The 20,515-nt window shown below is 45.0% G+C and overlaps 1 protein-coding gene across 1 annotated transcript; it reads right to left on the bottom strand.

Annotated features, from left to right (window-relative positions):
• Nucleotides 1-427: 427 nt before the first annotated feature.
• Nucleotides 428-17,916, bottom strand: ACBD3 (acyl-CoA binding domain containing 3). The gene is made up of 8 exons (XM_048298801.1): nt 17,643-17,916; nt 10,520-10,661; nt 9,351-9,491; nt 8,481-8,639; nt 6,884-7,058; nt 4,242-4,434; nt 3,296-3,580; nt 428-2,522 (listed from the first exon to the last, which is right to left on the bottom strand). Exons 1-8 carry the CDS (start codon nt 17,899-17,901, stop codon nt 2,311-2,313), a joined length of 1,566 nt encoding a protein of 521 aa, XP_048154758.1. The 5' UTR covers nt 17,902-17,916; the 3' UTR covers nt 428-2,310.
• Nucleotides 17,917-20,515: the final 2,599 nt, after the last annotated feature.

Here is a 20,515-nt window from a genome sequence, read left to right as displayed (position 1 = left end):
GCAGCAGGTAAGCAGCAAAAGGAGATTCTGGCTGACACAGACCTCAGCATAACTTGCCTTTTGCCTCTAGGTCCTTGCTTTTCTTTTTGTTCAGTCTAAACCATGCATGGTCCTGTCTCTTGCCCTCTGGGTGAGGGATTTCAGGACTCTGTTGGAGGAGAGAGCTTACAGGTTTCAGCTGCCCACATCCAACCCCTTCTGCTACCCACTCAAAACCCAGAGATGATGCAGTTTAAGCTGGGCTCTTCCAGTATGGACAGGTGGCCCCATCCAGCGAGCCACTGACATTCCTGGGCAGAGCCTTTGACCACAGTGTGAGAACAGTGCTGAACCTCTGAATATGGGAGAGAGGATGACAAGCTTATCTTAGCTCAAGAGCCGTACACAGCAATGCCAAGGTTTGCAAATTAAGAAAAAGCCAACAGCATTACAGATAAATGTATTTTAATTAGGATTAAATATTATCTCAAGGTATCTTGAAATCGCACTTGTACTGTACTATCAACAGCCAGAGGCAATAAAAAAAAAAGTCTGAAAACGTAGAAGTTCTAACATCCAACACATGACAGTAAGTGCTGCCATTTAAAGCGACAAACACCGCTCCCAAGAACAGATACTCTTAGAGGAAAAAGTTGTAACATTTTTGTATGGACAAAAAAAAAAGTAATTTGAAGACCAGAAGAAATATATTAGTGCCTGCCTTTTTAAAAGGGGGTTTTTTTTTGTTGGTTTTTTTTTGTTTTTTTTTACATTAAATACAATTTTCTTTAAAAGCAAGGTACTTTCTAAATTCATGGTTTATATACTGTATGTACACAAGAGCAGAACATTGTACAGTGTTTTTGGATAAAGCAGCACTAACTAGCTGTAAGCTGGTACGGTGTTGCTGACCCAAAAAGCAAGATGACAAGTTAAGCACTCTAGGAGAAGTATCTCCATGGTTGGTATGAGAAAAGTAAAGTATCATGTATGTACAAACTGACCATTCAAACAAACCCCGCCAACTCAACATCATTAGCCATGGAACTGCCCATGCTGCAGCTGATCAATGGAAGTCTGACTGCAAGCGCTGGTCTGAGACCCAAAGCAACCATTTCCTTTCAGTAACAAGGTGCATCACCCATGCAGAGAGCACTTGCACAAGTCATTATTGCAACATGTCCCCCCTGGGCTCCAGGGGGAGCGGATTCTTACTGCAGCCTCAAGCCAAGTAGCCACCTGTGGGTTTTTTGCACTATACAAAACACAAAATGCCCCAACCAAACCATATGAAATTGACATTAAAGCTACGTTAAGTATCTGTATGTGCACCTGGCCTTTCTGCCCACAGTTACAAATTAAAGCAGAAAGTTTGCACCCCACTATCACCAGTTCAGACTAAAATGGAGTGGCAGTGATTTCCATCATTAGTGCAACATTAACTCCTATACTCTATCAAAAGTGACTGACTGCTCTCCAGATGCACAACATGCGTATTCAGGTCTTACAAAACCAAATCAGAACATTGTGCAGAAAACTGGTTTCAAGTTTGTAGCCTTTTTTCTTTTTGTCTACCCCATTAAATTCAGGAGTAGTTTGTGTCCTGTTCAAAGTCAATTGCATCAAAAAATGACTTTTTTAATTCTAGGGCTAGCAGTGGGGAGAGATTAAGGTTCTTCTTGTTACACGTACTTTTAAACATCATTCAGCTTACACCTTGGGAAGAGGTTATTTGCTGTACTTTCAGGACGTTGTTCACCCTTGTCTGAGACACTACACTGGTTTAAGGAACTGAATGTTTCTTCTTTGATGAGGACAGAAGTGAGACAACTTGTTTCTAAACTGCATAAACTTAAAAGTTTCAAGTTTTAATGGTGTAAAAAATCTGACATTCAATTACAGTTAAGAGAAACTTGCTACACAGCAAACTGCATCCAAATCTACCAGTTACTGATGGGACCTTTAAATTAACCATTAACGAGTTAGTCAAGGCATCCAGACCTGGAAACATCAGATAACTCAGCCAGTGAGCCAGCAACTCCCTCCCCCTTTTTCATGAGGCTTTAACAAGCGCAACTGATGTGACCTCAGCACTGGAGCCAACGACTCCAATCCCCAAAAAGGTTAGGGAGATCCTGTGTTAAGCCCAATGCAATATGCATTAGTGTCATGGAGCAGGAAGATCCCAGTGTCTACTTGTTAGAAGTTCACACAAATCATACAGATACAGACAGGATAAAACACAGACTCAAAAAGATCCATTATGCTTGAAGAAAATTCCAAATAAAATGACATCTTCTGCACAGCCCAGCCTCAGACACAGCCACACCTTTATCTAGTATAATAAACTCTGTAGTAAACTGTTTTTGACCTCCATAGAGAGTAGGAGTTGTCAAATTTAAGAAGATAAACTCCTCTCCCTGGGTACTGGTGGCTGCCAGCATACACTTCTTCGTGACAGTCTCGTCTGTACACAGGCACTATTTCATCTAGCTGAGGCTTGTTGGCATTCTTTTTGGCTTTTTCTTCACTGCTAGTATTTTCTGCAAGGGAAAAAAAAAGGGTGTCAGTGAACATGGGTGGATGCTTTACAAGAGAAAGTCAGACTAACCTCTAGTGGACAAGGCCCTCTTTGTTAGTTTAGGAATGAGGGGAGCCGCAGGGATTCCTACCAAGGCTGGGGCTGAAGCACTCAGAAGCAGGAAGATCACCAAACATGCTCACTTTATCATGATTTTTACAGTTTGATATTGAAACTCACCACACCCGTCTCCCCAGCACAGCCAGGTCAGTTTGTAGAGATGCCAAACTCCAGTTTTCAATAAGACAACCACCCTCCACTGATTACCACAGATTATTGGTATTGATACCCAGAAAGCCACTGCTTCCTAAGTCAGGGCAGCTCCTTCCAAGCAAATCACATGCTCATTTCAAAACATTTTTGTGGTGGTATGCTGGACTTCCCCATAGGCAAAGACTGTGACCTGTGTCTCAGCCACCATGAGGACTTGCTCTTGGAAGCTGTTTTGCTGCAGCCTCGAGGAAACTTCCTGGCTAGAAACATCTCTTGAACAGCAGGATGGGATTTTTCCCAAGGTTTCAGAGCGCAGATCTGCTGTGCTCTACTATAGCACAGGTTTCAGTTTAGTTTACTGAATAGTTAACTTAGGAAAAGGATTTCCCCAGCCTCAGCTGCTTTAAAAACATGACTCCAGCCAGAGGGAAGCCAGGGAAAGTGGGAGATTACACACAAGACCATCCATGGGGACTTCCCTCACAGCAAACTCTGACAGTTTATACACATTAGCGTGCTTACCTTCCTCTTCCTCCTCATCATCACTGGACTCGCTGACATGCACACTGACTGCAGTATTAGGGGAGTCTGTCCATTCAAAATACACCCCAAAACCAATGTCATAATTGTCTGTAGCAAACTCCCAAAAGAGGTAAGACCCCTCTTCATGAGTTGGTACTCTGACTGTAACCACTTCCCCTCGGCCCACGGTGATCACAGAGTCTGCATCCTGACGGATTTTTTCCTTGAAGTCTTTTATCTGGGGTCGTGTCCACATGGACGGGGCAGCGATCACTGGGACAGAGTCTGGAGAGAGGGGAGGAAATACTCCAGTTAGGTTTTGTTTTAGATATTTATGCTGCATACTTAAATGTGCCTTAGGAGCACTGGAGGGCCCCAAGCATTAAAGTTGCTTCCAATTAATTTTGCAAGTCTCAACTCTGAAAAAATGTATTAAACAGTGCAAATTTAGTTGTAACACTACTAAATGCTACCAGTTCACCCATCCACCACATTTAAACCAACAGTGCTTATGCAGAAAAGCCTCAGAAGGCAAATGTACAGCTACAGGTGACAGGTCTCTATTGCACAGAACCCCTCACTTAGAAGGCACTTTAAACAGTTTTGACCCCAGTTCAAATAAAACTGAGCATACTTCTGCCCAGAACAGCTTTGTGCTAGAACTTTTATGCTCCTTTCCTTCAAGTCTAGAGTGAAAGGAGGCTCTGGATCCCATCAGCTTGCTGAAATGCTTTTGCTGCTTCCTCTTTCCCCCCCCTCCCAAAGCTGAGCTTTGCCTTTGCAGTATTATTCTCCCATGAGAGACAGCAGCCCCAGGAATCAAATCTAGCTTTTCCACAGGCAAAAGAAGCCAAACAAAGAACCACTGTAACCCCACTTAAGACACCTGAACCCTAAGAAAGGCTTTTGCTATTTATTTTTAATAAAGAAATTCAGCTAGTCCCACCTTTTGGTCCATTCTCCAGTGCTTCTTCCAAAGCCTCTGGATCCAACTCTTTTTCAGGGCTGTCTGCATGTGCACTGGCCTGCCCATTAATGGATGGGGTGTCCCCTGGGGCAGGGCTGTTCACCTTCGATGCAGTAGTCAGGGGTGTCCCTGTCGCTGCCACCACTGCATCCTGCTGCTTCTGTAAGGCTGCCTAAAACGACAGGAATTTAAGTCAAGTACAACCAAACCCTCACAAGATGCCAGTTTTACACCTTCCAGCAGAAGGTATAAAGACAATTTAAAGAGAAAACCTCTCCCTTCACCCTAGAAGAGGGCTTGACCCAAAAGACCAGAAGCAGCACACAGTAACCAGTTGCATCTACTCAGTACTACCAAGGGATGTGAAGTCACTTGCTTCTAGGCTCGTGGATATAACCTGAACAAAAAAATTCAATTTTCAAATTAATTAGGGTACACACAATACTCTTGCACTTAACTATGGAAGTTTTTCATTCCTATAACATTTCTTTCAAAGTTGGAAGTGTGGCTTGTTTGCTGGAATTTTTTTTTGCTGGCTGGAAGGGTTCCACCCAGCCTGAGCTCATCCAGGTCTAAAGAGAGCTGAGGATTGAAAGTCTACTAGCTACTTGTCAATTTATGAGTTAAACAGAGAACTCTCTGAGAAGAGCAACTTCCCTGTCCCTCGTTATCAGTCCAGAGAGACAACAAAGGCTTTTTTTTGGGACAGGGAAAAGATAAAAGCACCACTCTTTAAAGGATAACCCAGCAATCACAAGATTTTGATGAACAAGTGCAATATAGGTATCCTGCAGGAATATGAAGACAATATAGAAAAACATCAGATTTCAAATTTAAGCAATTGCAGAGATGCTGTCCAGATTTCACTTTCTACTACAGCAGTTTTGTGCACCGAGAGAAAGTCATGTGGTGTGAACTTTTCTACAAAACTATTGCACACAGCCTTTCCAAAATTAATTGCATCAGAAGCTGATCTGTAAGCAGAACAGCACTTTCTGACTGCACTAACAGATCCCAATGCAGCTGAGTCACAGGCATCCAAATGAAGTATTCCTTGGAAGTGTTAGGGAAGCTACATGAGGGAAGTCCAAAGAAACTATAACAGGGCAGGAAGTCTCTGCCTTTCTTACACCACTTCAGCTCCATCCAATCATGGTTTGGCTTGGAAGGGAGCTATAAAAATCATCTAGTTCCACACCCCTGCCATGGGAACAGACACCTTCCACTAGACCAGGTTGCTCAAAGCTCCATCAAATCTGTACATGAACACTTCCTGGGATGGGACTTCCACAGCTTCTCTGGGCAACCTGTGCCAGTGTCTGACCACCCTCACTGTAAAAAAAAAAAAAGTCCTCCTTATGTTCAATCTAGACCTACACTCTCTCAGATTAAAACCTTTGCCCCTCATCCTGTCACTACAGGCCCTGGTAAAAAGGTCTTTCTTCATGTTTCTTATAAACCTCCTCTAGGTACCGAAAGGCTGTAGTGAGGTTTCCCCAGAGCTTCTTTTCCAGCCTGAACAAGCCCAGCTCTCTCATATTGTCTTCATAGGAGAGGTGCTCTGGCCCTCTGAGCATCTTTGTGGCCTCCTCTGGACCTGCTCCAACAGGTCCATGCTCTTCTTGTGTTGGAGACCCCAGAGCTGGATGCAGCACTCCAGGCAGGGTGTCATGAGAGCAGAGCAGAGCAGAGCATCACCTCTATCCCTCTGCCTTCTGACCACACTTGTTTTCCTGCATCCCAGGACATGATTGACTTCCTGGGCTGCAGAAGTCCACTGCCAGCTCATATCCAGTGTTTCATCCACCAGCCCAGCTCTGCTCTCAACCCATTCACCCCCAAGTCTGTACCAATACTGGGGAGTGCCCAGACCTGACCCAGTGCAGGGGCCTTGTTGAACTTCATGAGGTTCACATGGCTCCCCTTTTAGGACATTTCTTTGCTGAGGGCATCAGCCTCAACACAATACAAATGACATAACAGGAAATTAGTTACTGAAGTTTAGGTCTTTAGCTCAAGGACAAACCTCAGGCTGGCAGCCACAGTCTGTCTCCCACCCAAACCACAACCAGCTTATCGCAGGCAAGCAACTTCATCAGGTGCTAAAGTCAGACAACAGGTGCAAAAGGAGAGAGAAGTCAGCAGTGCTCAGGCTGGCAGGGAGGAGCAATCTCCAGCAGTGCTGCTACAGTGATGTGCATGCACGCTGAGCTAGGAACACAGGGCTGACCACAGCCTGCTGCTGTGCACAGACCTCCAGGAGAGTCACCTGAAGAGGTTTGTTCATGCTCACATGCACTGGTATGTCATTAAATTACACACACACATCACCAATGCTGCAGCAGAGCACTTCACATTTGGTCTCCAACAATAACATTGCACCAAGTCATTAGCAAAGATTGCTCAGAATTTTCTTAATTAACAGCTGCTTCAGAAAACTACTCCAAAAGATGAAACAAATAAAGGGGCTTTAGTGTTTGAATCTGAAGCAGCACTAGTCACTATGACAGTAGCTCTCCTTGTGGCAATTATCTTTTCAAGGCGATAACAGCAGACAAGTTAACGCATCCCAGTGACAGCCCGGGACACGAAGCCCAGGCTCCCCAGCTGGCCAGCCATACCTGCTGCTGTGCCAGCTGGACCTGGTAGAGCTGCTGCATGTACTGCTGGTAGTGCTGCTCCTGGAGCTGCCGGATGAGGATCTGCTGCTGCTCGTAGTTGCCGGGATACTGCTGGGCCGCGTACTGCTGGAACTGCACGGCCGTCTGCGAGTTCAGCGCTGCCATGATCTGCTGCCTGCGGGGGAAGCACAGCCCGGCGTTACCAACAGCTCAGGGCACTGGGGAAATCCCTGCACTTCACTGCTTTGGGGCCACTTCAAGCATCTCATTCCATTCCTGCAAAACCCAGGTGAAATCAACCTACATATGTAACGGACCAGAACCCACAGCTAATGCAAATGTGAGTTTTGCCTAAAAATACGCTGAGAACCTAAAGAAGGGAGCAACATTTTCCATTTGATGTTTGGAAACATCAAATGTTAAAACAACAAGAGCTCTTACATAATTCTCAATCTGTAGTCTGATAAAGAGGTAGTGCTATAAAAAACCCACATGACTGAATTTCTCAAACAAGCAAAGGAAAAAAATCTACATATGCTTTTTCCAGAAACCACTCTTCCAGCAGACCTGCTAAAAATATTGGTAAGAACAAACCTGCTGTGGCACAGCACACCAATGCTTTTTGGTGAATCTAAGAAAAACACATCACATTACTATCTTAGTTTCCCTGGTCAGTATGCAAACAAGTATGAAAAACATGACTGACAGTGGCCTAATTCAGGAACAACAAAAAAAATGCTGCCATATGAGGCATCTGCATCTCCAGCAAATTCAACTGCTGAAACTTTAGGAGGAACACATGGGTTACACATGTACAGGCTGTTTTTCTCCTCTCTCCAAAGAACTAAGAGAAACTCTATGGTAAAATGACTAGATAGATCCAGGGCCTGTCTCACATTACATTCTTCAGTGACCAGCTATCAATGTTTCAGAGGAAGGAAGAAGTATCACACAATTGCAAGAAAAATTCTTTCCTTCCCACTCTTCTTCCATCCCCAAAAATTATGTTCTAAAGCATCAGTATTAGACTGGTCTAATATCCCAAGGAGCAAGATTTACTGCTCTTCAGCAAACTGTGACCAGTTTAGATACACTTGGTATCCACATTCCTTTTCTGTCTAAACTCTTTTATCTCTGTAACCTGCTATGCCCTCTTAATACACAACTCCCATTCATGTAAAAAACCCCCTCAACTTCAAGGCATACCACACTTCTTGCTACTTAGCACTGTGCAACACTTTCTACTGTATATGTTAATTTATGTCTGTCTCTTACACTCCTCTGGCTCTCACCATGTTAAACAAGCAGTAAAACTTGAGGTTTAATTATTTGCTCCCTTCTCAAAACCACTACATAGCAAGCACAGGATCTACTTCAGAGACACCCCCTGCAAAGACATTTTTATTGTGGAAAATAGTTGCTGACTGATGTGGAACAGCTTTACTATTCTCCTAAATATCACGTGTGCAAAGCCAGATCTGTGTTTTCAGCATCTGGATGCGATGGGAACAATGCAATATAATTAGAACTGTATATTCCTTGTCTCAAGTGCAAGGCAGTTATTTTCTTTGAAGTGTTGTTTGTTTCCACTACTCACTTCTGCTGTTCCATCCGAAGTCGTTCCTCCTCTATTCTCCTCCTCTCCTCTTCTTCCCTTCTCAGTCTTTCCTCTTCTTCTCGCCTCCGTTTTTCTTCTTCCTTTTGTAACCGCTCCCGCTCCTCCTCTTCACGCCGCCTTCGCTCTTCCTCTTCTCTTCTGCAACATCCACTCAATAAGCCATTTCAGCATTCCTACAATCCTAGGATGAGTTCTTTTCAACATGCTGCAACCTGCCTTTTGCCTGCCCAGTGAGGCTTTTTGTTTGGTATCATCTCCTCACACTTAAACGGGCCTGGAGAAGTGTCTTACCGGACACACGAAAAAACCACATCACTGCACTCAGCAGCACGACAAGGGGAGATTCTGTGTTACAATTTGATATTCATGCTAACCTGTTACTGTGCTACCTGTAGCAGAGAGCAGCAGAAAAAGCTGCCTGGAAGCTTTAAACGTATCTTCCAAGCTTTAGCACATGTTCAGTAATGATGTGGGTATCATGGTTTAATAATCACATCTGGAAGCAATAATAAGACAGCCTTTGTCAAGCTGCTAACCCATATTAGGAGTTTAAAGTTTAATATAATTTAAAACCTGACAATTTAATGTTCTCTGTATATTTAGTCCACAGACATTTTGTGAAGCAGCTCTTCTTAAGCAGATAACAGTATCAGCAAAATTTTTAAAACTCCTAAACAACTGCTCACTACTGGCAAAGTAATAAGGCTTAAAGAGATCAAATGATACCACAGCCACCTACACTTCAAGCATTTCCCTTCCCAAGACAACTCCAACCTAAGCTGTGATACCGTCCACAGGCCAAGAGTTACACATTTCATAGATACCAACATCAAAGCACCCAAATGTTACCTTTTCTTTTCTTGCTCTTCTTTCTCTATCTTGTGGGAAGTGACATATGTCGAGAACAAGTGGCAGCACCTATGCAGGAGCTTGACAAATTCTGTCATAGCTTTTTGCTTTGACATGTTTCCAAGGGCAGCCCATTCCTTCCTGAGAGAGAGAAATCAGCTGAAATAACAGACTGAACTCTTTTCAACCCAGTTGTGAGCTCTGACAGCCCAGCAAAGAAAGAAAAAGTTGGGCAACTGGGAACCAAATTTTATCATGTGCAGTTTCAGAGAACCAACAGCTTCTTCCCAAAGACAGTAAAATGTTCTCTTCTGCCTGCACAAGAGTCACTCTTTCAAAGAGCGATAACTCAGCTCTTACATGAAATCTCATACATCCCATCAACCCTACTTTGAATGCTGAACTATGTCCAAAAACTTCCCAGTTACAAGTGAATCTAAAGTATTTTTTTAACCTCCTTCCACTCCAGTTTGTGGAAAAAAAAAGTATACATTTTCCTGAATGAAAAAACACAGTGACAACTATTGATTACAGCACTTCAGTCAGTAGAAAGAAACAGCCTTGTTCTTCCTAAGAAAAACTGCATCCATTTGTGCAAAAGCAGTGTACTGGACCCATCTCAGAGAAGCCACTGCTGTGTTGCACCTTGCCTTCACTCTAGATCACTAAAAAGAGCAACAATGAACATGAGAAGTACAGCCTGAGCTGCAAGCAACACAAGAGACATACCTGAGACTTCCCATGTCTCATAAAATATTTACTCAGAATTTGAATCCATCAGGTATCTGACTTCAGAAATTATCTTTGGTGTTGGGACAAGCTATGGCAAATGCTTCTACCGCTGGCAAAAGGCTTGGCCAGCTGTAACCATGGTGTGGAGTCTGGATGAAACAGGGGCCTGCACATTAATGCATCTTAAACTTCTATGAGAAACTGGACTGTCAGCACAGCAGCTTCTAGCGTGGTTGAAAAAAAATCCCAAACAATCTTCTGTTCATTCCTGTACTGAACTGTGACTCACACTTCTAAGATGTACTTAAAGAGGCCACTTTCACTTTCCACTAGCATAGACACACTGGAGATAACCCACATACTTGTAGAAATTGGATGATGTTATCTTCACTCAGGAAAAGCAGAGTTAAGACCAACAAAAGCACCTGCCCTTTTACCTTCTATCATTGCCCAGCACATCAAAGAATCCAACTTCAGGGCAAGTGTCAGGGTTGTAAGGTCCCAGCAGAACCTGCTTGTGCAGTGCCACAAGTTTGAGCTTTTCTTCATATGTTGGATGAAAGGCTTTGCCATCTTTTTCTGTAGGAAAAAAAAGAAAATTTCACTGTTGTGACTAATTAAGCACAGAATAGGAATGAGGATGTTGCATAACCATTACCATGATTTTCACCATTAAAAAAAAAGAAAAAAAAGTTAAAAAGTCAAGTCACAAAAGGTTAGACAAATTAAGTCAGTTCTATTTAAATAAAATACAGATCTGTCCAGAAGAAACACATCTACTTCAGCTAATGAAAACTTCAGTGCAGAGTGCTTTGCATCCCACTATCTACAGTCAGCCTTAGTGAGTCAGTTATCACATAAATATTTACATTAATTTGTTGAACGTCACACTATATGGATCTGTATCTCCGAAATATTTAAAAACCTTAACTGAATTCAAGTGTGTCTGCCAAGTCTACTCTAGTGTGCACAGGAAGGATTTTCCATAAAGAAACACATGATGTTAACTTTATAAATTGCTCTCCTTTCACGCTCTTCACATTGATGAAAGCTGAACAACCAAGGCTGAAGACAAGGAAAACTCCAGAGAGGAAAAATTAAGAGTCAAGGAGAGTAGGAGAGCTTTCCCTGAGGGAATACAATTGCTGCCCTTGGCCAAGGCAGCTGGAATAGCCCCTCACAATGAAAAGCCTTGCAGCTGACTCCATCAGCACGAACACATACAGTGAACTCTGACAATAAGAAGGCAACATAAGCCTGAACATGTTCCAGTGGCTCCACAGGAACATCTTCTGAAGCATTCTCAGTTAGATTCCAGCACGCTTTTACTGGTAAGAAGATACTTGCATTGATTTAAAATGATATATGAATTACTCAGCTAGGACTTACTTCAGCACATTTAAATTGTCAAAACAAATCAAAGAAACAGGGATTGCTGTATGTGACTACACTGCTCATTAAGAAAAAGACATTTTTCTTGGAGAGGAAAACAAATAAATAAGCACCATCTCCTTTTGGAAGGGCTGAAAAGAGAAAGCTACTACCAGAGGTAAAAGACTGTCACTTCCCATGACTGCACGGCTCTCCGTGTAACTGGGAGCTGGAGACAAAGATGACGCTCGTTCCCAGTTCTCCTTTGGAGCAAGTTGTTTACAGCCCCAAACTGAACAGTCCACACCTAAATTTCAGGCTGACACACACTGCAAAATTGCTTGGCTGACACTTGTGAACAGTTATTAACAGGAAAAGAAGCAAATACTTCTGGAAATCAGACACAATCCCAGCAGCAAAGTGCTTGCAGATCACAGCAAGACACTATTTTTGACAGAGAAAGTTCAGTAGATTGCTGGACTTACTCAGCTGAGACATCACAAGGAACCACTACATGCATGCCATTTGTTTTGAAGCCACAATCAAATGATTAGGAAGGCAAACATTTAATTACTTATTATCCATTCCTAGAAGTTCATATCTCTCTTGCAGAATTTCAAGTATTTGCTCTTGTCCCAGTGTCACACAACCTTACAGCAAATATAGCTGCCAGCTTCACAAACAGAAGCCTTTCTCCACAAAAATATCTACTTCCAAAAATATCTGGTGGGGTAGAAAGTGGGGGGCAGGGCATGTAAAAACTGAACCAGAGTCTACTCAGTGTTATACATTGAAAGGACAAGAGGCACCTGACACAAACTGAAGTACAGGAAATGCCACTTAAGCATTTTTTGTGGGGTTTTGTTTGTTTGCTTTAAGTTGTTTTTTTTATGATGTTGTTTTTGTTTTTTAAACTGAGAGCGATGGAGCACTGGAACAGGTTACCCTGAGAAGTTTTTATGTCTCCATGATTGGAGATGTTCAAAACCCAAATGGAGACAGTGCCATGAAGCCTGAACTGAAAAGGAGGGCTAAACCTGACAATCCCCAGCAGTCCCTTCCCACCCCAAGTTTGTGATCCTTAAGGGATGCAAATCACCTCAAGCTTTCAACTCCTGCTCTCAGGCCTTCCAAAGAGCCTCTCTGTTTTTCCTCAATTCTTCACACTTCACACTCAACTCAGAATTTACTTATTAGGTAACAAGCACTTCCATTAGCCTCAATAAACAGCATGTACTTTTAAGCAATACTTAATATCCTGGGGCAGTGTGCTACAAAGCAAGTCAATTGACAAAGGTACTACACTGAAATTTTGCCAGGCTTCTGAGCAAAGTGTGGTTCTCAAGGGGGTCCCTATAGCACAGTTTACTTTCACAACCTGTGTACCTGTATCTGTCTGGCAAAACACACAGCTATTTGCTGTACTAACCTGCTACCTAAGCCAGATAACATCATCAGTATTTGAACTCACTCCTGAAGAGAGTTAAAGGGAAAAACCCTTCATTTCCCATTCAATGCACAGCACATCTGCATTTTCACAGAACAGAGAAGTCAGACCTCATGCCCTAATTACTGAGAGAAGCCAAAATCTGCATTTACAAAGAATGGTGACCCAAGGGAAGAACAACAAACAAGCTAAATAAGAGAGGGAAAGAGACAGAGGAGAAAAACACAAGACAGGCTTTCAGTGACTTGTAGATAATGTAGCTTAGAAGCAAATTATCAGAAAAACACTTGCAGCCAGTCAGTGAAGTTAAGTTTCATACTATTTTGCAGTTAAACTCTACAGCATGAGCCACACTGTACAATCATCCCAAGGATTTGGAATTGTTGGTGTTTAAATGAACCAGAGGACCTGAACTCATCTGTGAAGTCAAATATGCCAAAAGGAGCATTAGTGTGTCTAGACAAGTACAAGTGCCAAATGTATGCAAGCATCCGTGAACGCACCATTTCAGCAGGCATTACCCACACACCTCATACGGCTGTCGGGAAGTGGGAGAACATCAAAGAGCTCCAGGGAACATACTGAGAAATCCAAAGGACCTGCACAGCAGTAGTACAGCAAATGTACAACCTTCCCTATGCCACTGGTACCCCTGACCCAACAAGGCCAGGAAGGCACTCAGTTTTCAACCACAACAGAAAGATGAAGCTGTTACTAGTAATGAGAGGGGCTTTTGTCACTATGTGGCACTGTATTATTGACATGAATTGATAAAAACCCACAAGTTTAGACACAAAGGAGTTTAAGAAATATGCTTAAGAGACTGCATTGTGCAAGACACTTTTAGTCCAGGGTAACTTCAGCTTTTCTCCCCCTGTAAGAAACATGGCACACCATGCTGCACCTTCCACGCCAACTTCACCTACCGCACCCACTCTAAATGCCTGATTTCCTTGGGACAGCATTCAGTTGAGTCATCTAGAAGCAGCTAGAAAACAGTTTGTGAAGTGTGATTTTTCACCTCATAGCTTTAGAAGCAGAAATCACATATGTTAATTCTATTCATTTGCAAAGTTTTAATGAGCGAGACCAAAACTGAGAAGTGTAAGGACTGAACCGCTGCCTGCAGATCCCAGTACACCCTTACACTCCTAATCCTCCTCTCCTGCAAGTGTGTTCTGCATCAACAGAAGAATTACTGACTGGCCCTTCCAATTAAATATGATCAAAGCTCAACTTCACAAATGTAGATACATTATAGAGGTTTTCATATTCTTGAAAACAAGAGCCTACTTAACTTAAGCATTACAATCATGCCATCAAACTAGTGCCCAAAAAAAAGAGGTCAAACAATTAATTGAGAATGACGTTCTGCTGAGGCTGAAGATGCATTCTTGTTAGGATAAGAGGAAATAACTCAGAGCAGTCAAAGAAAATTAGAGTACTTAACATTCCAGGAGAGCTTTTAGATACCAAAATGATATGGTTTGTGTACTGTCTGCTCAGATGTGCTGCACTGCAAATCACTTTAGACAGTGCACGAACACTTCAGGGACTGTCATATATTGAAGGTTGGCTGCATTGGTATTTCAATGACAGGATGTGGAAAACAACAAAGCCAGGCTGATCCTGGGAGAGATTTGCTGGCAGAGCTATGCAAGCCACCCTCTCCTGCTTCAGGACAGAGCTTGAACAGGTTACCTTCACTGGCATAACCTGTACCAAGCAAGCAGAATAAGCCATCAGAGACACTTCTACTGTGCCAGTTGCCCCAGGGCTCACAATTACAGGCAGTCCTAGAGACAAAGAAATGTACAATGACTGTAACATGACTGTTCTCCACTGCACACTGGATCCAGCACAGTGGAGCAGCTTCTTAATGGTAGCCAAAATGCTGCTTGACCTGCACTAGGCTTAACAGAGCAGGAAGGGAAAGAGTGAATAAGGGAAAGAAGGCTCTTGTTTCCCACAGAAAAATGTACTGGAACATGGTTACCATCTATTTTCTATGCCTCTGTTACTCTGAAAAGCTCTCTTCACAAGCCATAATGAATGTTAAAAAAAAAAAAGATAGTGCACATCTCCAGCACAGCCTAAGGCCTGACAGTGAAGTGACCCAGGGTGAAGCATTTTAGATCTGCTTTAGATTTGTCTTTATCAGAGACAGAATAAAGTAGCTTTTGAGTCTCTTTAATATCCTAGCCTAGTTTCTGTCGTGCTTTGCACATTGTTTACACACACGCTCATCCTGTCTTGTCTCTGAGCAATTCTGTTACCTGCATTATGCCACCACTGACAAGTACTAGCAGTCATTGTAATAAGCAAACTCGAAGTATTTTGATCAGATTCAACTTCCCTTGGAAGAAAGTACACCCTGAGCTACAGACAACTCAGGCTGCACACTGAAGCAGAAAAGACGCTGCTTAACTATCAGCGGAGTTTTTAGAAGAATGGTCAGAAACGAGGTCTCAGCACTGACCTATTAACATGGGGCACCCTTCAGATAGATATATGGCCTCTGGAAGTACAGGAGGAATCCCTGTTTGCTCCTTGGCATGCACGGGGCTGCTAACCAAGTATGCCCACTCGCACAGTTGTTCTAACAGCAGATGCATGAAAATAATTTGGAAACGAGACCACTTATTTTTGGAGCTGCGCAGATACAGAACAAGCCGGCAGAATCAGTAACCCAAGTATTACAAGCTCCTGTAGCTCCCCATCAGATCTATAAATAAAAATCTTCGTGTTATGTCACTTTCAGGAAGAAATCTACAGATGAAATGATGGCCAATGACTCTGAGTGAGTTATTCCAGCCATAAGGATAAAGAAACAAGGTTTTCACTGGAAAGACTGACAATACAATTGAATGGGGAAAATTCTCCTCTTACGAGCAAATCCTTGAGTTACAAGAAATTGCAGAAGGCTAAAAAAGGAGTGGGAGTAAGCTAAAACATGTCGATATTAAGTTTTGATTAAAAAGACAGCAACAAAAAAAAACATTGCTAAGACAGTACAAGGCAAGGAACTGGAACCTACACACAAGTAACACCCCACAGACTTCACCATTCAAGAGGAGATAAAGTCAGAACATAAATTCTGTTAAAACGTGATATAATAGATATAGGTTATTGCTTATCTACATAGCAGTAATACAGATTAAGTAATTCACAGCACTTTTGCGCTGTAAACACAGGTTCCTGTAGAATATTCAACCCAAGACAGAAGAAGACCACAGCTGACTGAGACAAGGAATTTGCTACTGCAGAGACATTTCTTTCTGCACCATTAAACAAAATCAGAACTCTTTTAAGCAACTTCTTTTACAGAAAGGAGAAAGAGACATTAAGTACAATGCTTCCACAACCTGATAACCTATGATAAAAGAGGAAAAAAAATATAAGATCTTACAATCTCTTACTTTTTTTACAGCTTAAAAAAGTAATACCTCTGTATATTAGCATATTAACAAAATAACTGCTTTGTGGAAGGGCATCAGAACAGAGTCAAAGAACCAGGGCTTAAGAAAACTGCTTAGAGCCTTACATGCTCCTAACAGCTAGCAGGTGCAGGTCAGCCAATGTGAAGAAAAGACAACTTTGTCCTTCCAGCAGCATTTCCACCGGCCAGCAGTGCTTGCTCTTAGAAGAGGCAACCTCTCTGGGAGGTCATCTAGCAATTGACTGCCACAAGACTGACCTTTCCAAGTGCAGAGCTTGCCTTCCCTAGTGCAGGCATGTGGCTGGGCTCCCTGCTCCACCTGAAGCAGTGTGTGCTTGAGAGCCACGGGAGTGACACATCACTGAAACGTGCTCGATGCAGTGAGCATAGCTCTTCCCCCGAAACACCACAGCCCACTTCCCCCTCCGGAGGAAACCAAGTGTGGCCAGCTAACTCCAGCTTCCCACAGAAGCAAACCTGGCTGCAGGGGATCCCGGGAAAAACACTCCAGGTCTACACCCCAGGTATTCTGTGGCTACCTGCTGGAGTCATGGCGGCACACAGAACCATAGAATCATCTAGGTTGGAAAAGATCTCTGACAACATCGACTCCCAACTTATGACCGAACACCACCATGTCAACCGGACCATGGCATGGAGTGCCACGTCCAGTCCTTCCTTAAACACCTCCAGGGACAGTGACTCCACCACCTCCCTGGGCAGCCCATTCCAATGTCCAATCACCCTTTTTGTGTAGAAATTCTTTGTAATGTCCAACCTAAACTTCCCCTAGCGCAGCTTAAGGCTGTGGCCTCTCGTCCTGAAGCAGCACAGCCAGCCCTGGAGCTGGCATGCTGAGGAGACGGCACGACACCTCCCGCCAGGACGCGGGCTGTCAGCAGGGGCGGCACCACTCACGGCGAGCGCTCCTCGCCCACGTCTGCGAGCTTTCCCTTCCCGTGCCACCAGCACGGAGCTTTGTGGCTCCGATTTTCGGCCGGGTGCTGCAGACCCCCGGCAGTGCCCGCCGGCCCCGTCGAGCGGCCACACCGCGGCCCGGGGCAGCCTCTCCTCCCGCCCCCCGCCCCGGCTCCCGTCCGGCACCAGGAAAAGGGCATCCCCGCGGGCCGCCAGGACACGCTGCTCGCCACGGCACACCGAGCCCTCCCGGGGCTGCCCCCCGCGGCTCTCGGGGGACCCGCAGCCCGGCCCGGCAGGCGATGCCGCCCGGGGCTCCCCGGTGCCGGTGGCTGCCCCGGCTCTGGCGGGGGGCGGTGCGGGCCGGGCCGGCGGCCGGGCTCACCTTTGAAGAAGCGCAGCGCCAGCCCATAGAGCTCCTCCAGCGCGAAGCCCCAGCACCGCTCCAGGCTCAGCGCAGCCTCCTCCGCCGCCTCGCCGCCGGCCTCCGCCGCGCCCGGGGAGCCGGGGCCCGCTCGGCCCCGCCCCGCCGCCGGCTCGCCCTGCGCCGGCCGCGCTTCGCAGGGCGGCACCTCGGCGTTGGGGCTCAGCGTCAGCCCGTCCACCGAAACCTCGAGCCGGTCCGAGCTCAGCACCGCCGCCATCCTCCGCCGCCTCCCGCCCGCCCTCCGCCTCCTGCTCCGCTGCGGCGGCCACGTCCCGACTTCCCGTCCCCTCCGACCCGGATCTTCCGGGCCCGCCCACGGCCCCGCCCCGCCCCGCCCCGAGCCGCGGCTGCCGGGCCGCGAGGTACGCCCGGGGAGGCGGCTGGCGGCCCCCTCGCCCCTTCCCCTCGGGGACACTGCCTGCTCCTGGGGCTGGGCTGCCGGACCCCGGGAATCCCGGGGCGTGACTGTCTGCGGGAGCCGCCGCCGGGCGCCCTGTCCGCGCTTCTTGGTTACTTCATAGACGGGATAATGTTTTTTCAGCAGCGTTATCCCCCTCATGAGGAGAGACTGCGGGATCTGGGCCTGTTAAGTCTGGAGAAGACAAGACTGAGAGGGAATCTCATTAATACATAAAAATACCTGAAAGTGCCGAGACTTTTCGGTGGTGCCCGCAGGGTGACAGGACGTGGAGCAGTGGCCATAAACTATAACACAAGAAGTTCCACCTCAACACCTCAGCCTTTTGCACTGAGGGTGGCAGAACACTGGGACAGGCTGCCTAAGGAGATCTTGGAGTCTCTCTCTCTGGAGACATTCAAACCCCACCTGCATGATTTCCTGTGTCACCTGCTCCAGGTGACCCTGCTTTGGCTGGGGGTTGGACTGGGTGATCTCCCGAGGTCCCTTCCAACCCTGGCAATTCTATGATTCTGTGAAAGCCTTTTGCTCCAGCTGGAAGGTGGTGCGGGGTCTGCCACTGACCTCTTCTCCTCCTCACTCCGAAATCATGCTTCAGGCCTCACGCAGGAGAGGAACGCAATGAGCCAGAGAAAGGAAAAAAGAGCACAAGGCAATCACTTCTCCAAGAGCTGTATCTGCAATTAGCTCACTCCCTTGTGACTGTGAAACACCGCTTACAATAATACTATTATTGTGTGCTGTGGAACGGGAGAGAGTCGCTCTCGTACACAGCTGAGGGGGTTTATTCCCAGCACACACAATCTTCCTTGCGGAATTTTGAGAGACTTCTCAGCCAAACCAAGGTTCAGGCTACATGCCTGGGAAGTGCCACATCCATGTCTGGTGGTTCATGAAGCCAATGCTGAGGAAAAGAACTGCACACCTCTGCAGCCTCCTGAAACTCAGGGGTGTGGGTCTCACCTGTTCCCCCCCCTCACCTGTTCTAGGGTTATCCCCTGAAGTTTGTCACTCTGCCTAGTTTATCCACCATTCAAAGTGGATTTGGATACATCTGTTGATCTCTCAGGAAAGTTGAAGAAATTTTATTGTCACACTTACAAAGTGCTTTGAAGCCTTTGAGTGAAAGGGACAAGAAACATAAAGCTTTAAATTAAATTACTTCATTTCCACTTAGTATTTCTTGAGAGACCGATTGCCACCCAAGGCACTGTTTACTACACATGGGGCAGAATTTGGTTTGGATAATGAGTCACCTAAGCTTCAAAATAAATTTTACAGCTAACTGGAAATCCTTTGTACCCTGTTCACTAGGATTTTTGTTTATTGAGAATCAAATGTAACACGGTATGGTTTGCTTTTTCCTGCCAAAGACTCCAGAATGAGGCTGTACCATCCCCTTTTATTGGTTGGAGCTCTCCAGAGCACACAGTTCTCCGTAGACTACTTGGTGCTACCTCACAGACCAGTCTAACAGCAGAACAGATGATTTTATCTCTTCATACAAGCCTGCACCCTGCCTTATGGGTCTGTCACTTTGGCATCATATCCAGCTTCACTTTAACACTTAATAGTTAATTTATAAATCACTTCTATTGAAACTTCAGCTTTCAAAGTTTTGGTCTGACACATTTCCTGCTTGGCTTGAGGAGTTTGCACTTCATAAATATTTTCTTCTGGCATCAATTCTACACTCTGATCCATAGTTCCTGCTGTAGGAAACTCTAAGTTCTTTGCCTTTAAAATGCATCCTTGGAGTAAGAGAAGCTGACGTTCTGACTGATCCCTACCGATTTTCTGTTTCACTCAAATGGAAGAAAATACTCACTTTCTATACTGTTTAAACCAGAGGTGTTTCTGCTTCATGGAAGGAGATTGGCCCAAAACCAGGCAGCCCTTAGTTTGTCTGTGTGTTTGGAGGCCAAGCTAAATCCAGAGTGTCGACGGGCCGATTTTGGGAATAATTACGGAAAATTGATTTATCTCCTGCCAGGCTGTCTCCTGTAGTGAACGCTTGGTGTGCTTAGCAAATGTGAGGCCATTCCTCTCTGCTGTGCCAGCTTTGCTCTACCATGCAAGAGGAATGTGAGCTGGCACCTTCTCATAGCGCAGCTGCTCTGGAGAGCATGGAATGGACGTGTTACATCAGCACTCCTCTCTTTCATAGTGCTTCCAGGTTGGATAAATATGGAAACTCACTGTTGTTACACTGTGGTGTCAGTAAATGCTGTGATGTGCAACCAGCTAAATGTCTGATCAGGTGTAGGAAGGGGAATAGCTGTGAGATTGTATTTTAGAGAAAAAATGGAAATTCAATCTTGGGGGGGAGTCAGGAAGTCCTGGTCTGGGATAATGTAATAACAAATGATGGAACATTTTTCTAGAAGAAAATTTTGAATTTGCAGTGATGGTT

The sequence above is a fragment of the Corvus hawaiiensis genome, chromosome 3 (genome assembly GCF_020740725.1).
Source record: "Corvus hawaiiensis isolate bCorHaw1 chromosome 3, bCorHaw1.pri.cur, whole genome shotgun sequence".
NCBI lineage: Eukaryota > Metazoa > Chordata > Aves > Passeriformes > Corvidae > Corvus > Corvus hawaiiensis.
This window is presented reverse-complemented; position numbering and strand designations above follow the sequence as displayed.